This window comes from Punica granatum, chromosome 2, assembly GCF_007655135.1.
Source record: "Punica granatum isolate Tunisia-2019 chromosome 2, ASM765513v2, whole genome shotgun sequence".
Lineage (NCBI taxonomy): Eukaryota > Viridiplantae > Streptophyta > Magnoliopsida > Myrtales > Lythraceae > Punica > Punica granatum.
This window is the reverse complement of record NC_045128.1, coordinates 29,658,516-29,679,347: the sequence shown is the minus strand read 5'-3', so window position 1 is coordinate 29,679,347 and position 20,832 is coordinate 29,658,516. Positions and strand designations below refer to the sequence as shown.

The following is a 20,832-nucleotide window of genomic DNA, read 5'->3' as shown; positions in this document are numbered from 1 at the left end:
TCATAGGTACTTTATTACTATCCATACAAAAGCAAAACCATTTTACAGATAACTTTAAAAACCAATGTCCACATGTACTCCAGCATCAATTGATCATCCATAATTAGTTTCAGCAGTTCTAAATTAAGGGTTCGTCTCCAATGACGAGTCGTCGTCACATTTGATATTTTCAATTCAAGTATCTAGTACTTTGTACTCTATATCACGAATAGTAGAATACTTAACACTTACACTGAAATACTAAATACTTAAATTGAAAGTACCAAATGTGCTCTTGTAGCTCAATGTCGTGTTAGCATTTCCACTAAATTATTGCCCATGCAAAACTCTGGTTTCCCTCGAAATGAATAATTATTTCTCAACATTTTTTTTTTTTTGGGCTGAAATCAACAATTTTGTTTTGGCGCTCACCATCGGTAGTAAACTCTCCCAGACTAAGCCCGAGTCATGAAAGTCTCAAAATGCAAAAGTCTAAGCAAACGAGAATGAAACTGGTTTTCTTGGACTCACGTCAAATAAACAAATCAGCTGCTGCTACTACTGTATAAGTACATCTCCAACGGTATGACATCATGCATATTGATCGCACTTGGTGTCTCAACGATTAAGGTTGGCAACAAAATTCTGATTGCAGAATGCAAGAATCGTGTTTCTATTTCTTTTGCATACAAGATTCGGCAAAGAACTTGGCTTCCCCACGACCATATTATATTGCACTGAGCTTACATAGATATGGTCGAGATCATATGGCAGGTGTACCTAATTATTGACTGTACAATGCCCAACCCGAAGTGCTCCTCAGCTCTAAATCTCTTGGTTTTACATCGTGCAGAAGTTGTAGAATAGGGCTTTTACTCCATCTGTCCAGTTAAACTTGCCTCTTCATCCTCTTCCTCCATATCTTGCTCAACACCTTTGACCTATTAATGCATATCAAAACAGACATATCTTAATGCCACAATCAGTAGATGCAGAGAATGAGAACCAGCTTCGAACCAGCTTCAAAGAACAGTACATCAAGCATTTCACATTGGGCAGATAGCATGAAACACCGAGATACAAGTTATTCACATTTCTCACGTCTAACTACATATGCAAGATGATCGTTTGCATGTAGTCAAAATGAGAATAGGATTAGAAATCAGCACCTCTTAACATAAAGACGTCAGAATCTCATGTCTGGAGGATGAACAAATTGGGAAGGAAAAAAGCACAAAGTTTATATGTTGCTATGACTTGCTTGTTCCAAAACAGGCCTCATGACAATTAATACACACTAATTTGAGTAGACCATCAATTTGGTCCTTGACGATCGATACGGCAAACAATTTCATCCTCAAGTTTTCATTGCCAGCAAAAGACACCCCCGACATTACACTTCCGTCTATCAAAATTTAACCCCGCTGTTAATGGTCTGCACCCTTCTCGTTCAGGGCTGTTTTTCGTAGTATTTCAATTGATGCCGTTAGTGCCCCATTAACAGCGGGTGGACTGCAGGACTAAATTGATAAACGGAAGTGTAGTGTCAGGGGAATTTTTTATGGCAATGAAAGGTTAAGGATGAAATTGATGGCCACTTCAAGCGTCAATGACCAAATTGATAGTTTACTCCACTAATTTATTCCTAACTGTCAAAATTAGAGTATGGGTACTCTTGGAGCCAATCAAAAACTAATCCTAATCTAAGTAGTTGCTTCCTCTTATAGTTTCCAAATTAGGAACAAGTAAATTTCTGCTTCAGTTCTGGTGCCCTGGGTGCCCAAAAGCAGAAATTGGAATTGGTAACCAAAAAGGGGATATTCTTATATTATAATATTTAGTTAAAATCTTCCTTTTTCCTTCTTACTGTGGCATAGCATAGGTTCTAAGTAGGGTTTGGAATCCTAACTTGAAATAAATGGTTCCGGTACTAATATCTTAGAGCCAGTCCTCAGTATGGTAGGGTTCAGTTACATGACATTTATGGAGCCTAAACCCAGTCACCCAAATTAAGAATGCGATCACAATCGTAAATCATAAAATCTGAACTAAGTTCTGAGAATTGGTTCTTACTTCAGGTACATAATGCATCAACATATTCTCGATTCCAGATTTCAGAGTGACTGAAGAGCTGGGACAGCCACTGCATGCTCCTTGCATTTGCAGTTTAACTATACCAGTATCCCTGCAAGGCATGATATCTCAGTTACATATATATAGAAGTAGAGAACATTTAAGCTAATAAATTAATTTCAATCTTTTTCATGGCTTATGCAAAGCAGATGAAGGGCAACATACGGATCAAATCCCCGATACACTATGTCACCGCCATCGTCTTGCACTGCTGGTCGGATCCGGGTCTCCAACAGTTCTTTGATCATCGCAACAATTTCAGAATCATCCTAAAAACATAAGGAAAAAGTGTTATTCATGCAAAATCAAACAAAGAAAATAAAATTTACAATGTAAGCAGAGATCCTTCCAAAGAAAAGGTTTTCAAATGATTGTCTATTAAAGAGGAATTCACATTCCGCGAACACCTACAGCAATTCAACCTAAGTCAACCCAAACAAAATCAGAACTGTTATTGCGATGGTTACACTTGTAAAGGTTCCCTTCATAATCAGGCTACAGAACAAGGGTGATGTAACTGAGAAATTGATTGAAGGCATAAAGGAAAGAGATGGACCAAATGGAGAGGCATGGATTCCTAGCTTTACAACTACGGTACCATCATTATTTTCTACAGCATTTGACAGGATGCTATGTTAAATTTATGCAAAAGAGTATTATAGCTCCAGCAATGTATAACACAATATTGAATACCTGGCACAGTTCTATTTAGTGGAGAAAAAGGTCGTCAGATGAAAACCGGAAAAAAAAAAATTTCAAAGCCATACATACTTCACTAATAGCTGTGTCCATGGCAGCTGCAGCTTTCGAGTCCAGGAACAACGGCTGCCCAGAAGAGTAAAAATCCATGATTGCAGCAAAAACTTCTGGCTTTAAGAAATCCCAGGAAGCATCTTCCGACTTAGTTATGGTCACGAAATCCGATCCATAGAAGACTCGAGTTATCCCTGTCCCCAAAACAGAAAATTTAGCATTGTCATGTCCACCTCTTGAAACCGTCTTAATCCGTCACTAAATTTGGAAATCAAGGCGAGGTACCATCAATCCCAAAGAGGGCTTTCGCTAGCGGCGAATTCATAGCAGTCCGAGCATTTGGAAAATCGGCACTCCCTACTTCCATAACCGGTTTCCCAGGATAAAACATCAAGGATGACGGATTGGGAGTGGACTGAGTTTGGATGAACATACTCCTCCTCTGCCCTGTACAGAAAGTATCACCAACACAACTGCTCAAACACACATTCCATACCCGTAAAGAAACAACCTTTATGAAATACATTCTCTATGAGCAGCCCGCATCACTTGTACAAACATTTCATATGCTCAATCTTAAGCTTTCCCATCTGTCGAATTCGAGGCTATGGCAAACTTAGACATAGGTCTGCCCACAGATGTATAATCGCATATAATCCCATCATCAAACTGAGAGAATTTTAGCTAAATGAAAAGAAGTTACCAGCTATCGAGTACGAACCTCTCAGCTGCTAAAGTGATTCAGTTCATTTACATGGAAAGCAGTATGAATTGCCCATAGCGAAGATCTCAAATTTGCATTTTCCTTTTATTTTCAGTTTGATTGCCAATTACACGGGAAGAAGAATTGAAGCAATGGAAATGAATATGGGCGGCTGTCTATCGACGAACCTGCAAAAGGATTCCATCTGTCTGAAAACAAGGAAGGACTGGAAGCCGTAGAAGCGGATGGTGAAGAAGGGTTCCGGCGGAATGGCAGCGCCGTGAAGGAGGAAGAAGAGGCGAAGATGAGGCGGCGAGCAAAAGGGCGGTTAGGGTTCCGACAGTGTTGAAGAAGAGAATGCCCAACAGCTCTTCCAATCCCTCTCATTGTCTTCTCTCTCTGGTGGATTGCTTTCGGAGGTGATTTCTTTCAGCTGAAGAAGTCGATTTTGTCTGTAAATTTCGGTGACAGAAGAGATGCTCTGTTTTTTCTCGGACACGACAAGGAGGAGCTCTTCAACTTGAAGACGATGACAGAATATTTCTTTTTCCTTTTTCCATTTTCTTTTAATTTTCTTCTTTATCATGTTTGGTCAAAATTACAACATTGCCAAGAAATTTAAGATACAAGTAACAAAAAATTAGTTCACCAAAAAAGAAAATAGAAATTTATTTATAGACAAACCGATTTAATAAGTATCAATATAAAATTAGCAATATTGCAATTGTTGCCGTGGTTATGAGAATTTAGCAAAACTTAAAACATTTATTGCGTTTGGTAATAGAATAGAGTTTGATTTAATTTTATTTTTTTCGATAGGCTGATTTAATTTGATTTAGTTTTTTATTTCACGGGATGAAGGCAAAAGTAGTTGAGAAAAATTATTATTAAAATTGAGCAAAAGATAAAAAATAATAACTGTGTTATTGAATTGAGATAAAAGTAATGAATAGTTAAGAAATTTTAGTATTAAAAAATTAATTTTAATAATAGATAAGAACAAATATATAAGGGAATTTATTATTAAATTAAAAGAATAAAAAAGTAATGATTGTGTTTTTAAATTTAACGTTGTTTCTATTTTCAAACGAAGAGATCATCACTTGTGTCAATTTATTTTTCAGATTTTACGTGCTGTAGTCGTCATTTTTCTTCTTCTTTTTTCGTATGCTCTAAGTAGGCTAAAATTGAGGTAAACAAATATAAATCACGATTAGCAGATTTTAAATTTTAATTTTTTCTATTTATGACCCCAGTTGTCTTGGGTCTCATGGACCCCCCCAACCTCCCATAGAACTGAGTGTACCATGCACGATTACTGTACGTGACGTGAGCGGTGGCCTCCAAAGTGTCTTCCCCATAAGGTGGAATCGACCCGGCGACCCCCTATACTATGCAAGGAAGGGCAAGAACTCAACCATAATAGTAATATAATTTCAGAAATGTAAAAGATATTTGATAGTTTGGACTTCGCTGGCTTTACAAATACTTATTCACCCAAAAAAAAAGTACAAACGCTATTTAGAAAATGAAAATGAAAATGAGATAGAACTAAATTAGAAACTAGAATATTTTAACCGAATAAAAAATTCACAAAAGATACAACAATATGCAATATGTATTAGCTATTGCTGAATTTGATGTAGCATTAGACTGATTCATCTAATACTGAAATACCTTTAGCCAAAAAAAAAAAATTTAATGAACAAATTTATGAACTAAGGACTCTTGCATAACGGGCTAACATATTAGTCCCTCCCTAAGTGCGATAATAAGATTCTCTATTTGTATATGGATCATCTGCATTGTGTTGGACTAGGTAGGTATTTCAGGTGGTGTTGTTTTTACTTTGGAGTGAGGTTGTTAATCCTAAGAAGGGCTGAGCCTGGGGAGCCTCGCTAATCCTGAGTATCTGATCCCTCGATAACCGCACGGGCTCCAAACTCTGAACCCGTGGCACTTGCTTGATGTGGAATTTTTCTTTTTCTTTTGGCCAAAGAACACAATTTTATTTCTCAAATCAGCGCAGAAACATCACTATCTTTACACAGCAATGGATACAAAAAGAATGAGTTATTTTTCTATATCATTCTCATGTCCGAATTAATTTCACTTCTACATTGAAAAACAATAACTTGAAAATATGTAATGGTCTCTTTCTATTCTATTTTCATCACAATACAGGGAGGGTGTGTTTGGTAGACCGCATTTTGAGGAGCATGGGATGTCTAAAAGTGGCACATACGTCTTCCGTATCTTCGATGGCCCATAATCAAGGCTTGTATAATCTAAATGATATACAATTTATCAAAAAAGAGTGTAGTGCAGTGACGCATGTCCTCGTCTGGTAATCAAGAGAATCTTAGTTCAATATTCAGTGAGACTATCCATGCTCATTTATTAGCTATTGTGATTTATATTTCATTATACTAGGTCCATGAACCTCCCTTTTAATCGGAAAAAAAAATGATATACAATTTCTTGTTTTCATAGAATGAAAGACAAAAATGTTCCTCATACTAAATGAGTATAACAAATCAATGGAAACGATCTATGTTGCTCATACAATCCTCATCCACTTAGGGAAATCACATGTAACATAATGATCTATCTTATCATAATCAACTAAATCGATCAACATAAGATTATCCTAGAAGGCGGTGCTACACGTGTGTTCAAAGCCTTCTAGCTTGGAGTGAAGGGCTCATTTCAATGTGAGAGCATGCATTCGAATATCATGTTCGAATCGGAAAATCATCCTCCACTTGTAAGACATATAGTTTAAACGTCAAGCTTAGTTGCCATGAAAATTTTACTAAGACCAAGTCCCAATTTAAATTTCTTGGGTAGAACTTCTTTGATATTCTTTTACAAAAACAAAAAGAAAAAAAAAAGAAGAAGAAAAAGAAAAGAAAACTTATGTCATAATCTTATGCTAGGTGTCTCTCAATACATAAAACATTCGTTTTTCTTATGAGACTAAAACTGGTTCACTCTCTCTTTTGAGATGCATGCAAACGCAAGTCCAGGCTTTGTTTTCGTTGCGTGGTCACATGAATATCACAACATCAATAAGCAACACTTACTTCATGCCTTATTGCAAAATTTACATCCCGCCAGACTTTCTATCAACAATTATATCACTCTTTTTAAATGCTGACAAAACGGTTAAAGCACGATAAGATCGTGTTAATAGAGTCTGAAGGGAGGTCCTGCACTAAAAACGTGAAATCATGATCTAGAGTTATGTGAATCCCATATGATCCGATTGACGCACCATTTTTGCTAATTGATTTCTTTTCTTTTCCTTTTCTTATCAAGAATTTTTCAACATACGACTTCGATCTTATATTTTAACAGTGAATTGGCACCGCAATATGAGCAGTAAATTAAAATGTATATATATATGTGTGTGTGTGTGGATCTCTTATAATCTAATGGTTCTCCTTGACCAATATATAGTTAAACCTATATAAACATCTTGAAATCCCTATTCAAGAGTGTAACAAATACGAGGGTTTTGTTGTTTTCGTGATACTCCATAGGAAACCATATGACCCTGCTATATCAAGTAACATACATGTGAGTTCACATGATGTGATAAATCAATAGGACCGATAATAAAGACTGTATTTTGTGCAATTTGTTTTGCTTTTTCTTTACATCAAGGATGACTCTTTAATCACCCATTTATCGGTCAAGGCTAGTTTTTCAATCAACCATGGAATGGCCTGGGTAGCTCTTGGCAATATAATGTAAATTATGTTTGTCATGAATAAAACACTACCATTTCACTCAAAAAAAAAAACGAGTCATAATCTGAATTCTTACATCACAACGTATTCAAAAATATAAAATGGAATCCTCTCCTTTTGCTACGTTATTATCATCCATATAAAGGAAATTTCTATATTATTTTATCAATAAAATATTCTCATATAGATTGTCTTTTATATTCAGAATATTTTTTTGTTTACTCTTAAGGAAAGTGAATGTATAGTGAAATATACAATATATTATTCTAATTAAGTAGATGTCGTTTTCTTGTGCGTGTATATATAGTTATTATAGTAAAGTATTTTAATAAAAAGAAAATGAATATGCTTATTAATTATTAAGGAAATAATTTTCGTATATCGCTTATCGCAAAAATATTAGATTATAAGAAAATTTTGAAGTATGCATGATATAATATTATTTACTAATTTGATATTAAGAATGAAATAGTTCATACATGGTGTTTCCTATTATGTTTTCTTAACTCAGTAATATATAATTTACAAATTCGTATTATGTTTGCTCTGCCTCCAAGCTCTTTGAAGCTCTCTCTTTAGGTTCATCTCTCACTTCATTTTCTATTCTTGTCAAGCTTATGTCTACAAGCAATTTGTCACTTTATTTTGATGAGTAATCGCATGTTTATGTAAAAAAATAGTTGAATATTTTAAATTTTTATCCAAATTCGCATAATTAGGTTTATATTATTTGATGAACAATTCAATGTTCGAAAAGTCAATATCAGAGATAAGCTATACGACTATCTTATTGGTATAAGTTCTTTTTTTTTTCCATTCTAACTCTTTTGTTGATCTTACTTTTGCTAGATGATTAATATATACATATATATATATATATCATGTTTTCAATTTTAAATATAAGGAGATAATTTACCCAATATTAGTTATTATTATTGTTCTTATCTTTGTTTAAGAATTATTTTCTTTATCTAATTCAAGAATACAATTTTTATAGATATATACTAGAATATTATTAACATTTTTTTTTACCAGTCCCGCGCATCGTGGTGGTACTGTGCGCGAGTGATGTCCCATGTGAGAACCGCATTTTTGCGCACGTATTCCACCACGCCTTCCTATATGATAATCGTTAATTGTTTGTTGCTCTGAGCAAAGCCCATGAACCTTTTTGCATTATGATCTTCCTTTTCCATGATTATATATTCATGATATCCCATGCACACCAAGTACGTGTCTCTATCAAATATTCAATATCTTCGATCATCAGCTGGATTTAATTAAGGTTAGTTTTCCTTAAATCTCTATTGAATTTTTTCTCAACACAATTTCTGTTGTTTAGGAGGCCCAATATCGTTCAAGGTTGATTCATGTTTTTTTCACTTGAATTATGTTTCGTGATATTTAATTTGTGTACTCTTGTTTTAAGGTTTGATCCTTTCAACATTTTGAGGATACATGTACAGCAAGTCATGTTCATTCAAATCCTTTGGGGATACGTCGACCTCAACCAATCCCGCATTGCAAGATTTATTAGCTTACATCAGAACTTCATTTGCGTGGAAAAACACGTCCGGTGATGTCCGCATCCTCAATTCCAAACTGTCAAATGTCCAATCTTGCACCTTAAAGAAACCGAATCTTGATCTTCGTTCGAAAATATTATATATTTCCTATATAAATCATCTTGCACGTATACAAAACAGAAGCCTTTTGCAAATGGTTATTTGTTCCCCTAAATGGAAGATATTGTAATTGATGGAGTAACTCATTCATCCCATGGTTGACATTGTTGCTTTAATTGCAGGTTTGGGGAAATCAAAAGACAGCAAACAGAGGATTAACATAAGATGGAGGAAGAGAACTATAAGCTGTTTGTGAAGAACTGCCAGATAACGATGGAGAATGAGCGGCTGAGGAAGAAAGCTGAGCAGCTGAAGGAGGAGCGTGAATCTCTGCTCAAGCAACTTAAACAACAACAGGCCTCCTCCTCTTCCTCCTCCATTAATTCCGCCGAGAAGGCTCACAAGTCAAAGTAGTCCAGTGACAAAGTAATAGATTGATTGATTGATCCTTAATTGGTTGCAAAAGGGTCCGTTTATAAACTAATCGAGATGGAGAGATGAAAGTGTTGGTATAAAATAAGTCTTCCTGTCGGAGACATGTTTCGAGTATAGTTTATGTCTTGTTATATCAACATAAAATACATGTGATATACGTTCGAATGCTTAGACCTGATCATGGATCCTACACAAGGGGAAATTAGCTAGATCCCATAATTTCTCACCCAAGTTCTTGTTTATAGCCTCCATGGTGAATAATGCAGTACAAGAGGTTTGGAATAATTAACGGTACCATGGCGATGAAGCAACGCTATTTATTGATGTCCGAGTTAAGGTCCTGGTAGACATCGCTCTAGCTCAATCAGACCCCCAGTTTTGCAGCAAATCTTCCACGATCGTTATTGATTTTCCCAGATCAGACTGAACTCTATCAGTCTGAGCATCTGATATAACATACAACCGAATACATGCATAAATATTCACCTTTTGGGGGGAGTAAAGGAAAGTGTGAAGGATGTGGCCACAGAAATTGGTGAGATCAGTAAATGAGTTGGGGATTGGAGCAGAGCTGTCTCACTTTTAATCAACTTCCAAAAGGACCCATCTCATCAGCAGCAATTGTGGAAACGGGGATTGCATATGCACCCATTGATGAGTATATAGGGATAGTGTGTTATCTTCACCTACTTCTCTATCCCTTTTCATTTATATATTTGCCGGTGACCTCAGAGATATTACATTATGCATGAAGTTATCCTGATCTGCCCATCGCTTTAGTCGGTCCCCCCTTGGCACACCAGTTAGTAGGAACACCTCCCTTTGATTACCAAGCAGGTCAGAGGTCCCAGCCCGAAGAATTTCTTAGCTCGTAATGAGATATGTGTCGGTGTGTTTATAGTCCATTAGATTCTGGGCTGGTTCAGGCTCATTATATGACTTCAATTAAGCAATAAAAAGCAAATCGCACTTTAATCTAGCACAATTAAATTTTTAGAATAGGTCGCAATGGTCCACAAAAAATATAGTCGTTCTATCATAGCGAAATTCGAGCTTTACATGCCTCTACATTTACCTTCCACTTAATCAAATTCCACAAGTTAGGGACGATAGTTGGTCGATTTGGAATAATAGTAAAACCATCCCTGTCTTGATCTGAAATGCCTACTTCTTATTTATTAAAAAAGACTTAAGTTGTGGAGCAATCTTATCTATCAACACCATACTTGGCGCACACCTAAACAGCATGTCCCACATTGCAAGGCTCATGGACGTGTCGACCGGTACCCCCGCCAATATATGTTATATAACTTCCAGAAGCCAGAGAGGGCCTAAATTCCCATAAAACGGGACCTCGAACTCGAAGTCGGGCTGTGACGGAATCCGGAAAAGACCGCGAAAACGTGAGCAAACAGATGAACACATTGTATTAGGTTTGCTTTGTTAGATCTGCCTTGCTGCAGTGCAGAGGTTCAGGTGGCAGTGGACCCTCAAATCTTGGGGATGTATTGGAGCTGCTGTTTTTCTGGGCATCTTGTGAATTGAGAGACGAGAGACATCCATGGTGGGAGTGGGGCCCTTTCTCTCTTTCTTTTTATTTTTAAAATTTATATTTTTTTTACTTGCAAGATTTGATTACATGCATTAAGGAGTTCACCCACTTCCTAATTACTCCATTGACAGAGGAAGTAAATAATTTTTTTTCCTGGAATTGATTATTTATTTGGTGAGATCTAATGAAATTCATTGTAAACGATTTCTTGCTGGGATAGTGAGTAGTAGGTTGCTTCATTTAAGCCTCTTCTCTTCCATGGAAGATTCTACTGGCAGATGAGTTTATGTGCATGTCATCACTTCCCATCGTTCATCATCATTCATCAATCCTCCCATACACACATACATACATGCACATATATATGTAAATTGACAGAGAGAAGTGTGTCCCAATCCCAAGAGCTGTGGTTTGATTGGGGGAATCCTCGGAAAAAAGGGACTCAGCTTCTGCCTTCGACTGATCATCTGATTCCTCTCAGGTTCTTGTGATGATTCATTAATTTCTTCAAATGTACATTGATTCCTCTGCTTTGGTTTTTGGCTCTATGTGTTTGTTCCATTTTTTGTAATGTGATCGCAGTTCTCGATTTTCTCAGGGATGTCGAGGGGACTTATAGCTGTCTTGCTGATAGTGGCGCTGGCATGGGCTTACCAGAGTGTCCTCCGCCCCCCTCCGCCTAAAGTCTGTCGCTCTACCGGCGGTCCACCAGTCACGGCCCCGAGGATAAGGCTCAGAGACGGCAGACATCTGGCCTACAGTGAGTTTGGGGTGCCAAAGGACATGGCCACTCGCAAGATCATCTTTGGTCATGCTTTTGATTCCTGCAGGCATGCAACCATAGCGAAAAATCTTTCCCCGGTAAGGATCTGCTGATCGCAGGAATCCCGGAAACTAGGAAAAATCAAAAACTCTTTCATTGTATATATGTTGGACTTTTTAGTAACAGAGAAATTAACTACTTCAGTTTGAACCCTTGATCATTGTGTAGGAAGTGATTGAAGAACTCGGTCTGTACATCGTGTCCTTCGACAGACCGGGATATGGAGAAAGTGATCCTGACCCAAGGAGAACACCGAAGAGCTTAGCATTAGATGTGGAAGAGCTCGCCGACAGCTTGGGGCTGGGGTTGAAGTTTTATGTTATTGGGCATTCCATGGGAGGTCAGGCTGTTTGGGGATGCCTCAAGTATATTCCTCATAGGTATGTGTAGAAAAACACCTTACGTGCTTGTAAGTATGTGAATTCGTCCTCAGCAAGGATCGTGGTTACAGGCTAGCTGGGGCGGCTTTGTTGGCTCCAGTGGTGAACTACTGGTGGGCAGGCTTTCCAGACGACTCGGCCATGGAATACCATAGGCAACCCAAGCAGGACCAGTGGGCTGTCAGGGTGGCACACTACTTCCCGTGGCTCACCTACTGGTGGAACACCCAAAGATGGTTCCCAAGCTCAAGTGTCACAGCCCGCAACAATCCCGCTATCTTCTCCCATCAAGATATCGAGCTCATTCGCAAGGTCGCTGGGCGAGAGACATACAGGGTATGTCCAAGTCTTTGCTGCCACACTATAGTGAAATTTATACGGGATGCTACACACTTTTTTGGGAGCTTATTTCAGTACTCGATTTAACTGGCTTACAGATGAACAGCTTTCGTAATCTAACAGTAATTATTTGTCTCACAGCCACAGGTGAGGCAGCAAGGAGAATTCGAGTCAATTCACCGAGACATGATGGTTGGGTTTGGACATTGGGAGTTCAGTCCCATGGATCTCGAGAACCCTTTCCCTGATAATGCAGGCTCCGTCCATCTATGGCAGGGAGATGACGACAAGGTCATGCCAGTCTCCTTGCAGCGGTTAATAGCCCAGAAACTCCCATGGATCCACTATCATGAAATCCCCAGTGCCGGGCATCTATTCCCGATAGCCGAGGGAAAAAGTGAAGCTGTGGTCAGGTCACTAGTAGAAGGACAGAAGTAAATTGAGGGATTGGCAAGCACACTTTAGATGAGAGCTCATTCATTTCCCTTTTTTTCTTGTATCTTATAGAGAGAAGACTCGATATTGCTAAATGACGAGCCATTTCATTTTCGGTCGAGTAAGTTGGTGAACTTTAGTGCCTGTTATCTGAATCTATTGGACACACAACATAGCTAACTGAAGATACAGTACACTTATTAGCCGTATATCGGAGTTTTACACTCAATAGGTTGTTCCCCTGCAGGTCCTAGTAGCTGTTGATGTCGGTTTCGGGCCTTCGGAGGTAATAACGCAGGCTATTGACCAACAGCTGCCAGTTCAGATTAGGAATCATATCAAAGCCTCTATTAAGAGGAAGAACCTCACCGAGATTCAACCACAAAAGCTTCAATGAGCAGAAGCATCAGTCATTAAAAGCAGTACAGAAGCCTTGAGGGTAAACGGATACCTGAGATAACGAACTGTTCACGGCAGCGCCCCTGTAGCTCACGTGAAACTTATCTTTGGCTATCAAACCCTGTACAGTATGGAACAAAGATCAATGATCACAAAGTATCAACAGGTAAAAAGCAACCATCAGAGAGAGGGAGGGAGTACCTCGGTATCAATCTCTGCTGATTCCACATCAATATTGACATCAGAAATCATTTTTATGATTTCTACTAGCAATCCTGGGCGATCTGCTGTCTCTATGTAAAGCAAGCTGGAAAATATGAGATTTAGTGAGGAGTGATTCGAGAAAAGATCAAATATAAACCAATAAAGCAGTTATTACCTCCTCTTTGGCCCATCATCCTTGACATGTATGTGAGTTGCAATATCAACATCGAGCTGTTTTAAGACAAAACAAAACCAATATTCTCAGTCTCAAACTAAAGGCAGTGAACTGTGAGTTGCAAGTTCTTTTTTTCCTGAGAAGAATCTCCTTCCTGCCTTACTATCAGAGCCCAAATAATCTATAAAATAAAATAAAGAATCCAATATTTACGTAAACATGGTTTCTTAGGCTTCGAGGCATACAGGAAATGATATGCATAAAATCAATCAAATGTCCATCACTGAAGACTGCCACTGATTCTACTCCAGTTATAATTGGAAGGTACCATTAGTGGATGATGTTTAAGCAAAATATATCAAAATCAAACTTTGCGGTTGGCTAAAGCCATCACCTGATGTAGAAGATCAGAAAAGGGAATTGAAAAGCCAAAGACACGAATAACATTTTCATTAAAATATTTTGGATACATTACTTTTTTTTCTGGAGCCATAACTCCAAATGCCTCACCCATAGCAAGTTGGGTACTAGATTCCTGCATGTCAAAAAGGACAAAAGTATAGGAAAAGACAATCAGCTATAACTTGTACATTTGGCAACAGTTGGAAGTAAAACCTAGTTACTCGACTACTCTGGAACATAATACCCATACTTACTGGATGATACTTCAAAAGATTGTTTATTATTGTCAGACGGATCCTCTCTAACATATCAAACTCCTCAACTTTGCGCCCGGTGTCTCTATATCCAAAAATGAGCATAAAATTAAAGGTCACTAAAAGCAAAACTTACCACTCTTAGCAAAATAAGACATTGCATGCTTCCTTTGCAACCTTTCATGTTTACTTTCAAAATCAGAAAATATGTGAACTAGTTTCAGGCAATTAACACCTTTTCGAAAAACTTAAGGAAAATATTTGACTTACTATACATGAAAATTATGAATCGTTCAGCCAAGATGCACCCTCAAAAGGTTTTACTGTAATTCTAAAGGAAATTATATGACTTATTCTATAATTAAAATAACATGATCAAACATTCAGCCAAAAAAAAAAAATACTCAAAAGGTATTCATCACTACTATCATTCTGTGGAATCAGTAACTTCTTCTCCCCCTTTCAGTACATATATGCCCCTTTGATATAAGAATGATAATTCTGCATTCCATAACAAGGAAACCGACTCAATCTAACATAAAGGGAATGGCACACGAGAATAAATTTAATTATAGAGTTTAGACTAGATATTCTTACGGATCAATCACTATTATCTCTATAACATAACAAACTTTATGACCAAAATAAGCAAGTCTATAGCAGGCCAAAAATTTCCAATAACAAGAAATAATTTAGGAAGAGAAATATTCTCCTGTAACTAAAAAGACAATGCAGGACTCCAAAATGCAAGTGCATGGACAAAAAGATCCATTATATTCTGCTCTAAGGAAAACCTACAGAATTTATAAGGTATATCAGAAGATATTACTCACAATCTTGTAATGAAAAATTTTGTTTGTTTAACCGGTCCCTCAGTGGTCACAGTTCCCTTCAAGACATCCAATCCCAACTGCTTCAATGCTTTCATCTGCCACATATACAATCTATAATTAACAGAGTTCAATCTTCTAGAAACATCCAAATAACAGGAAAGGAAATAAGCTCAGCTCAAAAAAATAAAAAAGGTCCAGCTCAAAATCATAAAACATGCCATATTTTTACCTATGCTAACTCTAGATTCATGCATGTTCAGCTAATACTTGCACATCTTAGTTCAGTTCAATGTCTACACTAGAGAATAACAAAGCACTCTGGAGCATGAAAGATATTATCTCTAGAAGAGAAATGGAACATATTTTCTATTAGCAGACATATATTACAGTGTCAATTAGAGCTCCAAGGCGATCCCCAAAGCTGAGTTGCACAATGGTTGCATTTGGATCTGAATCCTGATCTATATGCACCACTGGCATAGGTACAGAGTCAGCATCGTAGTCAGACTGCTACAAATAAATAAAACCTTCCGTTAGCATCACATTTCGCAGACAAGAAGCAAAGAGATATCATACTAGCCAAGACACAGAAATTTTAACCTGAATTCTAGATACCAATTAACATGAAGAATTTGCAGGCAAATATGCAAGTCAACAAGGACAAATAACTCAATTTTCATACATCCAAGCAACTGAGAAACTCATCATCTTTTCTCTTCCAATGCAAGGGAAAAAGGTGTCAAAAGATGCCACTTACCAGTGAAGCTGAATGCAAAGCATTTACGTCATTGGTTGATTCACAAATGACAGCCCTACACAACAATCCTAGCAGTGTTAAGCAGCAATGATCCATAAAAAATTTATCAGTGGACAATTAAACTCACAAAAAATTTGCAACAAGTATTGTAATAAAACTTATAGGACAGACAAAGGAATTATCACATCAATCAAATCCTATTTTCATAACAATCTCAACTCCTATATAACAGCTTCATCTTTATGTTAAGATCACGGATGCTTGTATTTCCTGTAGTATGAAGTATAAATAATCATTTTACATGTCTGATTTTCTTATTGTTGCTTCCTTCTTCTAGGACTGGACTTAGACAGATGAATATGATTATGATAATAAAATTAAAAGGAAACAAGAAAAACCTACTGCTTCTTTTTTCCAACATCAAGTAAAATCAAAGCAATTGGAACGCTCCTCTTTCACCAATGATGTTTTCCGTCTATTTCAGCCAAAAAAAAAAAAGATGTTATCTCTCTAACATTACATCCAAAGAAATGATCACTGCGTTGACTTTGGAATAGACTCCTACTCAATAAAATTGATCGTTTCAGGTACCTAAAGAGAACATAGGCAACTCAAGGCGCTTCCTCCTCCTTCATGATTTCTTAGTATAACTCCTACAACCGATAATTTAACTGAATCCAATAACCTCAGCAACCAAATTAGCATAAAAAAGTGCTTCTGTTCTTACTCAATTCCGACTGAAATGACCTGACCGACTGCTCTCTACTCACAGTTACCATCTCCTAGACTCCTAATTCCAAAAGTTAGGAAATTAGGTTATCTATCTCGATAAGATCAAGCTTCGCCAGCAAACTCCACATGAGGAATCGTCTCGCTCCTTTCCTACAAAAAATGATGATCTGAACTTGCAGGCCAAATTCCAGCGAGGCGATCGAGAGATTACTTCAGGTTATGTGCATTTCATAACCATCATCATCGCAACCGAACAGCACAGTTCATTTCGTATGCAATTCACCACCGGAACATCCACTCAATTTCGAGTGCAGATTGATCTCGTCAACTATTTTAGCTAACGATCATAGCAGCAAGCAAACAGAAAACACAAGCGGCAGAAGCACTGTCCTTACCTCTTCCTCGGGGAGGTGATTCCCAGCTCCGGGAACTTGAATTGGAGCGGGAGCGTCCTGGACGGTTCCAGAAACGGCGAGAGCCTGGAAGCCGAACCGAAGGCCGCCGGAGATCGGTGGAGAGCGCGCGAAGAGGAGAGGATGGCGCTCATCGAAGCCATTGCAACCAAATCGCAGAGCTCGTCGTCTCCTCTCTCTCTGTGGCTGGCGGTGATGTGATGTAGGAGAAGTGGCAGTGTGCGAAAGAGAGAGAGAGAGAGAGTGATTCTTTTATAGAGGAAGGTGGTGATAGGCTGACAGTGACGTGTGATGACGCTGACCAGTTTCCTACTCTGCTTGACTCTTTCGAGCGGCGAAGTCTCCTTTCGGAAATACCGCAGCACGGGGAATTTTCCGAGTGGCCTTAAAGCCATGACCGTCTGATTAATGATTGATCATGACCTTAATCGTTTCGGAGATCATATATCGATTATCGACCGTTGGGGTCGCAATTCACGCCGAAGTTGCAGTAATAGATAATCATGGTTGATGCCAGTGTGCCACTGATGGGCCATGCTCGCCGTTTATTCATCTAGATAGGTAAAAAGTATTATCTTTAGTCTTGTCATTTATATTATGATTATCCTTTTTATCAGATTCTTTTTTCAATCAGACTGGTTTATATTTTTTTAAAGTGTCGATCATTAACATATTGACCTATGTATAAAAATATAATATTGAAAATTAAAGGAAAAAAAGGCAAGCCACTGAGGGAGCAGAGGACAACCTTTCTGGCCGATAATGACCTAGTAGGCGAAAGTGACTTGGAGGTGAGCCACCACCAAAATCTATTTCTGTCTCGCTCTTCAGAGAGAGAGAGAGAGAGAGAGAGAGAGAGAGAGAGGGAAAGGGAGGAAAGAGAAAAGAGGCAGTGGTAGCTCACCCTTAAAACCACCGCCGCCACCACCTTAGGTAAAGTTGTCGACAGTTAGTGGCTGTGGTGGCTCGCTAGCTTCTTCTGAGGTCACCGGTGGTCAAGTTACCGGCAATCCCGTCGGTGGCAGCGGTGGTTGACAACCAGCCACCTCAATCATTTTTCCCCTCACAATAGTTTATCTATATTATTTTCAACAATCATTTTTATTTTTATTTTTATTTTTATTAGTTTGAAAGAAAAAATATGTATTCTAAAACTGGCACTTATGCATAGATACATGTGTCACGAAATTATTTGTCACTTCAACGATATTAACAGTTTGATAGAGGAAATGACGAAATAAAACAATTATCAATACGTAAAAAACGAAATTGTAAAAAGAAAAGGATTGAATTGAACATTTAGTGAAACATAGAGCACCAAAAAAATGAAACATAGAGCACAACCCGTCTAGATACAAGAATAAATTTTATCATTCTATGTCATGAATAATGAACGAGGTTATTTTTGACACATCAATAGACGATTCTTTATAAGATCAGATAATTTTGCATGGTTTAGTTCGCATCTTGAACTTTTAGAAAATATATCTTCACTCCCTTTATTTCATTATTTGAGCCTCCTACTCATTTTTTGCTTAACAAAACTGGCAAAAACAAAAACCAGTATTTTTTTTTTGAAATTTAACTTCTTAAAACCATTGCGAACAACTAACATATGATTATTCATTAAAATTCTAAAACCAAAATTCTTTTAAAATTTTAATGAATAATCATATTGGTTGCTCGCAATGATATCACATGTAATTCTAAGAATAATAAAGGGGAAACTGCTCAATTCGAATATTTTGAAGAATTTTTGTATCAATTCAAAATTTTATTTTTGATCGAGATCAATCAAAATTTATGATTCAAACAATGTTTTATGGCTGTGTCTCCACCAAGAACATGAGAGCAAGCATGAGTTTAGGACTCAACAAGTACATTCGTGAGCGCACATAAGAATGAACCAATCATGTTATGGGTGGGCTATCCATCTTATCCATCGATAAAAAAGGACATGTTAGCAAGGATAGGAGCGTACATCCTCGTACACTCCTCACAATATATAGATAATATTTTTTCACTATTTGCATCAATCAATTGCTAGGGGTTAATTTTTGTCGAAATTTTACACTTTGAAGTTAATTGAACAACAACTTTTATTGAACAATGCCCTCGATCTGTAATAGAAATTCTAGCTAGAATTAATTTGGAATTTACAATTTCTACTTTGCTTCTTTTCCCCCTCTAGTTTTTGGTTAGTTATGAGGATTTTTACTAATTTATTAATTTTTCTTTTTTTATCAGGACAATATCAACACACATACTGAATAGATTGGATGGGATCAACCAACTGGGCCGTCTCAAGTTTCAGCTAGTTAGGCTATGTTCACAAATGGAGTGGGGTTTAACCCCACTTCATTCTAACTATATATAAATAAATAAATATATATATATATATAATTAGGATTGTAATGATAATGTTATTGAATTATGAAAAAAAAAGGGAAAAAGTAATGAATAGTTGAGAGAAAGTAATGATTGTGCTGTTGAATTGTAAAAAAAATAATGAATAGTTGAAAGGAATTTAGTATTAAAAATTGAATTGAATGGTAGTTAACATAAAAAAATTTGAAAAAAATATAAAAGTAATAATTATATTATTGAATTGAAGATAAGTAAAGTTAAGTGGAGTAGAGTAAAAAGAATTACTCTATTACCAAACAAAACCTTAAAAATTGAATTGAATGGTAGATAAGATAAAAAAATTGAAAAAAAATGAGAAAAAGTAATAATGATATTGTTGAATTGAAGATAAGTAGAGTTAAAGTGAAGTGAAGCAAAAAAATTTACCAAACAAAGCTTAGTTAGTATAAGCTTGGAAAGGTTGGGTTGTCACTCACTTGGAGGAAGTCCTATTTCAGTTTAACTTACTCATCCTAAAATATTTTGAATTCACAAATGCATCCCAAACATTGTTGCAGGAGATGTAAATAACTAGTGGTTCGGGTCGTCACGCGGGATTGAGACTCAGCAACGTGCTTGGGCAATATTGAGTATTTGTACTTTGACGACTTGTCCAATCCATTGACCTCAACTGAACACATATTTTCGTTCATCAATATCGTAATACTCATTCGCATTCTGGATTTTCTAAAAAATCAAGTATGAAGTTACATAATAAATACGACAACCAGCGTAAGAGTTCCTGCAATTATGGCATGTAAATATGAAGATAAGTGAAATTTTCTTATTAATAAAGAGTTCAACATTTCAGACTTTTAGCAAAATAATGCGATCAATTCTCCATAAAAATTCAATTTAAATTCTCTCTCAGTTTGAGCTTGGGAATTGGAATGATCTTGAATCTCTCGAATGCTTTGGCTCAAGACATGCTAGAAGATCATCCGCTTAACGGACGAACTCGAATAAAGTAAATTAGACTTATAAGTGCTACACCACCATTACTTGGATGTGGAGATCCTTGATAGAGTTGTACATGAATGTAAGATCATGAGTTTGATATGGTACTAGGCCAGCAATCACGATCATCCATTTGGTTGATCCACTGTTCAAATCCCTTAATATGGCAAGTCAATAATGTTGCAAATCTATATCGCGATCTATCTCGGACCCTAAACTATAACTCGCAATCGACTGACCCACTTCGAGTATTAAGGTCACAACACCTCAATTTTCGAGCATCGTTAATGTCTCAAGCTTCGTCAGAGGTTTGCGTTCTGCTTCTCCAGAAACAATCACTTGCCTATTTGAATTCTAAACGCTCAGCCAACTCCTAAGTGAAAGAGTA

General features: G+C 37.1%; 3 protein-coding genes and 1 long non-coding RNA gene across 5 annotated transcripts; 2 read left to right on the top strand and 2 right to left on the bottom strand.

The window, feature by feature from the left end:
- Positions 1-516: 516 nt before the first annotated feature.
- On the bottom strand, positions 517-4,087 carry LOC116197944 (nifU-like protein 4, mitochondrial). Its single transcript, XM_031528226.1, has 6 exons — positions 3,757-4,087; positions 3,151-3,312; positions 2,884-3,059; positions 2,278-2,381; positions 2,053-2,164; positions 517-920 (listed from the first exon to the last, which is right to left on the bottom strand). The coding sequence occupies exons 1-6, from the start codon at positions 3,953-3,955 to the stop codon at positions 852-854; spliced, it is 822 nt and encodes a 273-aa protein (XP_031384086.1). The 5' UTR covers positions 3,956-4,087; the 3' UTR covers positions 517-851.
- A 4,381-nt stretch (positions 4,088-8,468) lies between these two features.
- Positions 8,469-9,731, top strand: LOC116197192. The gene is made up of 3 exons (XR_004155002.1): positions 8,469-8,608; positions 8,753-8,899; positions 9,131-9,731. It is a non-coding gene; the product is annotated as an uncharacterized LOC116197192 (long non-coding RNA).
- An 806-nt stretch (positions 9,732-10,537) lies between these two features.
- Positions 10,538-13,046, top strand: LOC116196734. Its single transcript, XM_031526606.1, has 5 exons — positions 10,538-11,416; positions 11,534-11,796; positions 11,927-12,138; positions 12,210-12,474; positions 12,619-13,046. Exons 2-5 carry the CDS (start codon positions 11,536-11,538, stop codon positions 12,913-12,915), a joined length of 1,035 nt encoding a protein of 344 aa, XP_031382466.1. The 5' UTR covers positions 10,538-11,416; positions 11,534-11,535; the 3' UTR covers positions 12,916-13,046.
- On the bottom strand, positions 12,938-17,491 carry LOC116196733 (ACT domain-containing protein ACR12-like). 2 transcript variants are annotated; one of them, XM_031526604.1, is made up of 10 exons: positions 17,064-17,491; positions 15,937-15,991; positions 15,567-15,689; positions 15,180-15,274; positions 14,347-14,431; positions 14,166-14,225; positions 13,691-13,746; positions 13,513-13,618; positions 13,364-13,432; positions 12,938-13,225 (listed from the first exon to the last, which is right to left on the bottom strand). In XM_031526604.1, exons 1-10 carry the CDS (start codon positions 17,474-17,476, stop codon positions 13,163-13,165), a joined length of 1,125 nt encoding a protein of 374 aa, XP_031382464.1. In that variant the 5' UTR covers positions 17,477-17,491; the 3' UTR covers positions 12,938-13,162. The 2 variants fall into 2 exon arrangements, with proteins under 2 accessions (XP_031382464.1, XP_031382465.1); XM_031526605.1 differs by having other exon boundaries at positions 15,567-15,686.
- Between the last annotated feature and the right edge of the window lie 3,341 nt (positions 17,492-20,832).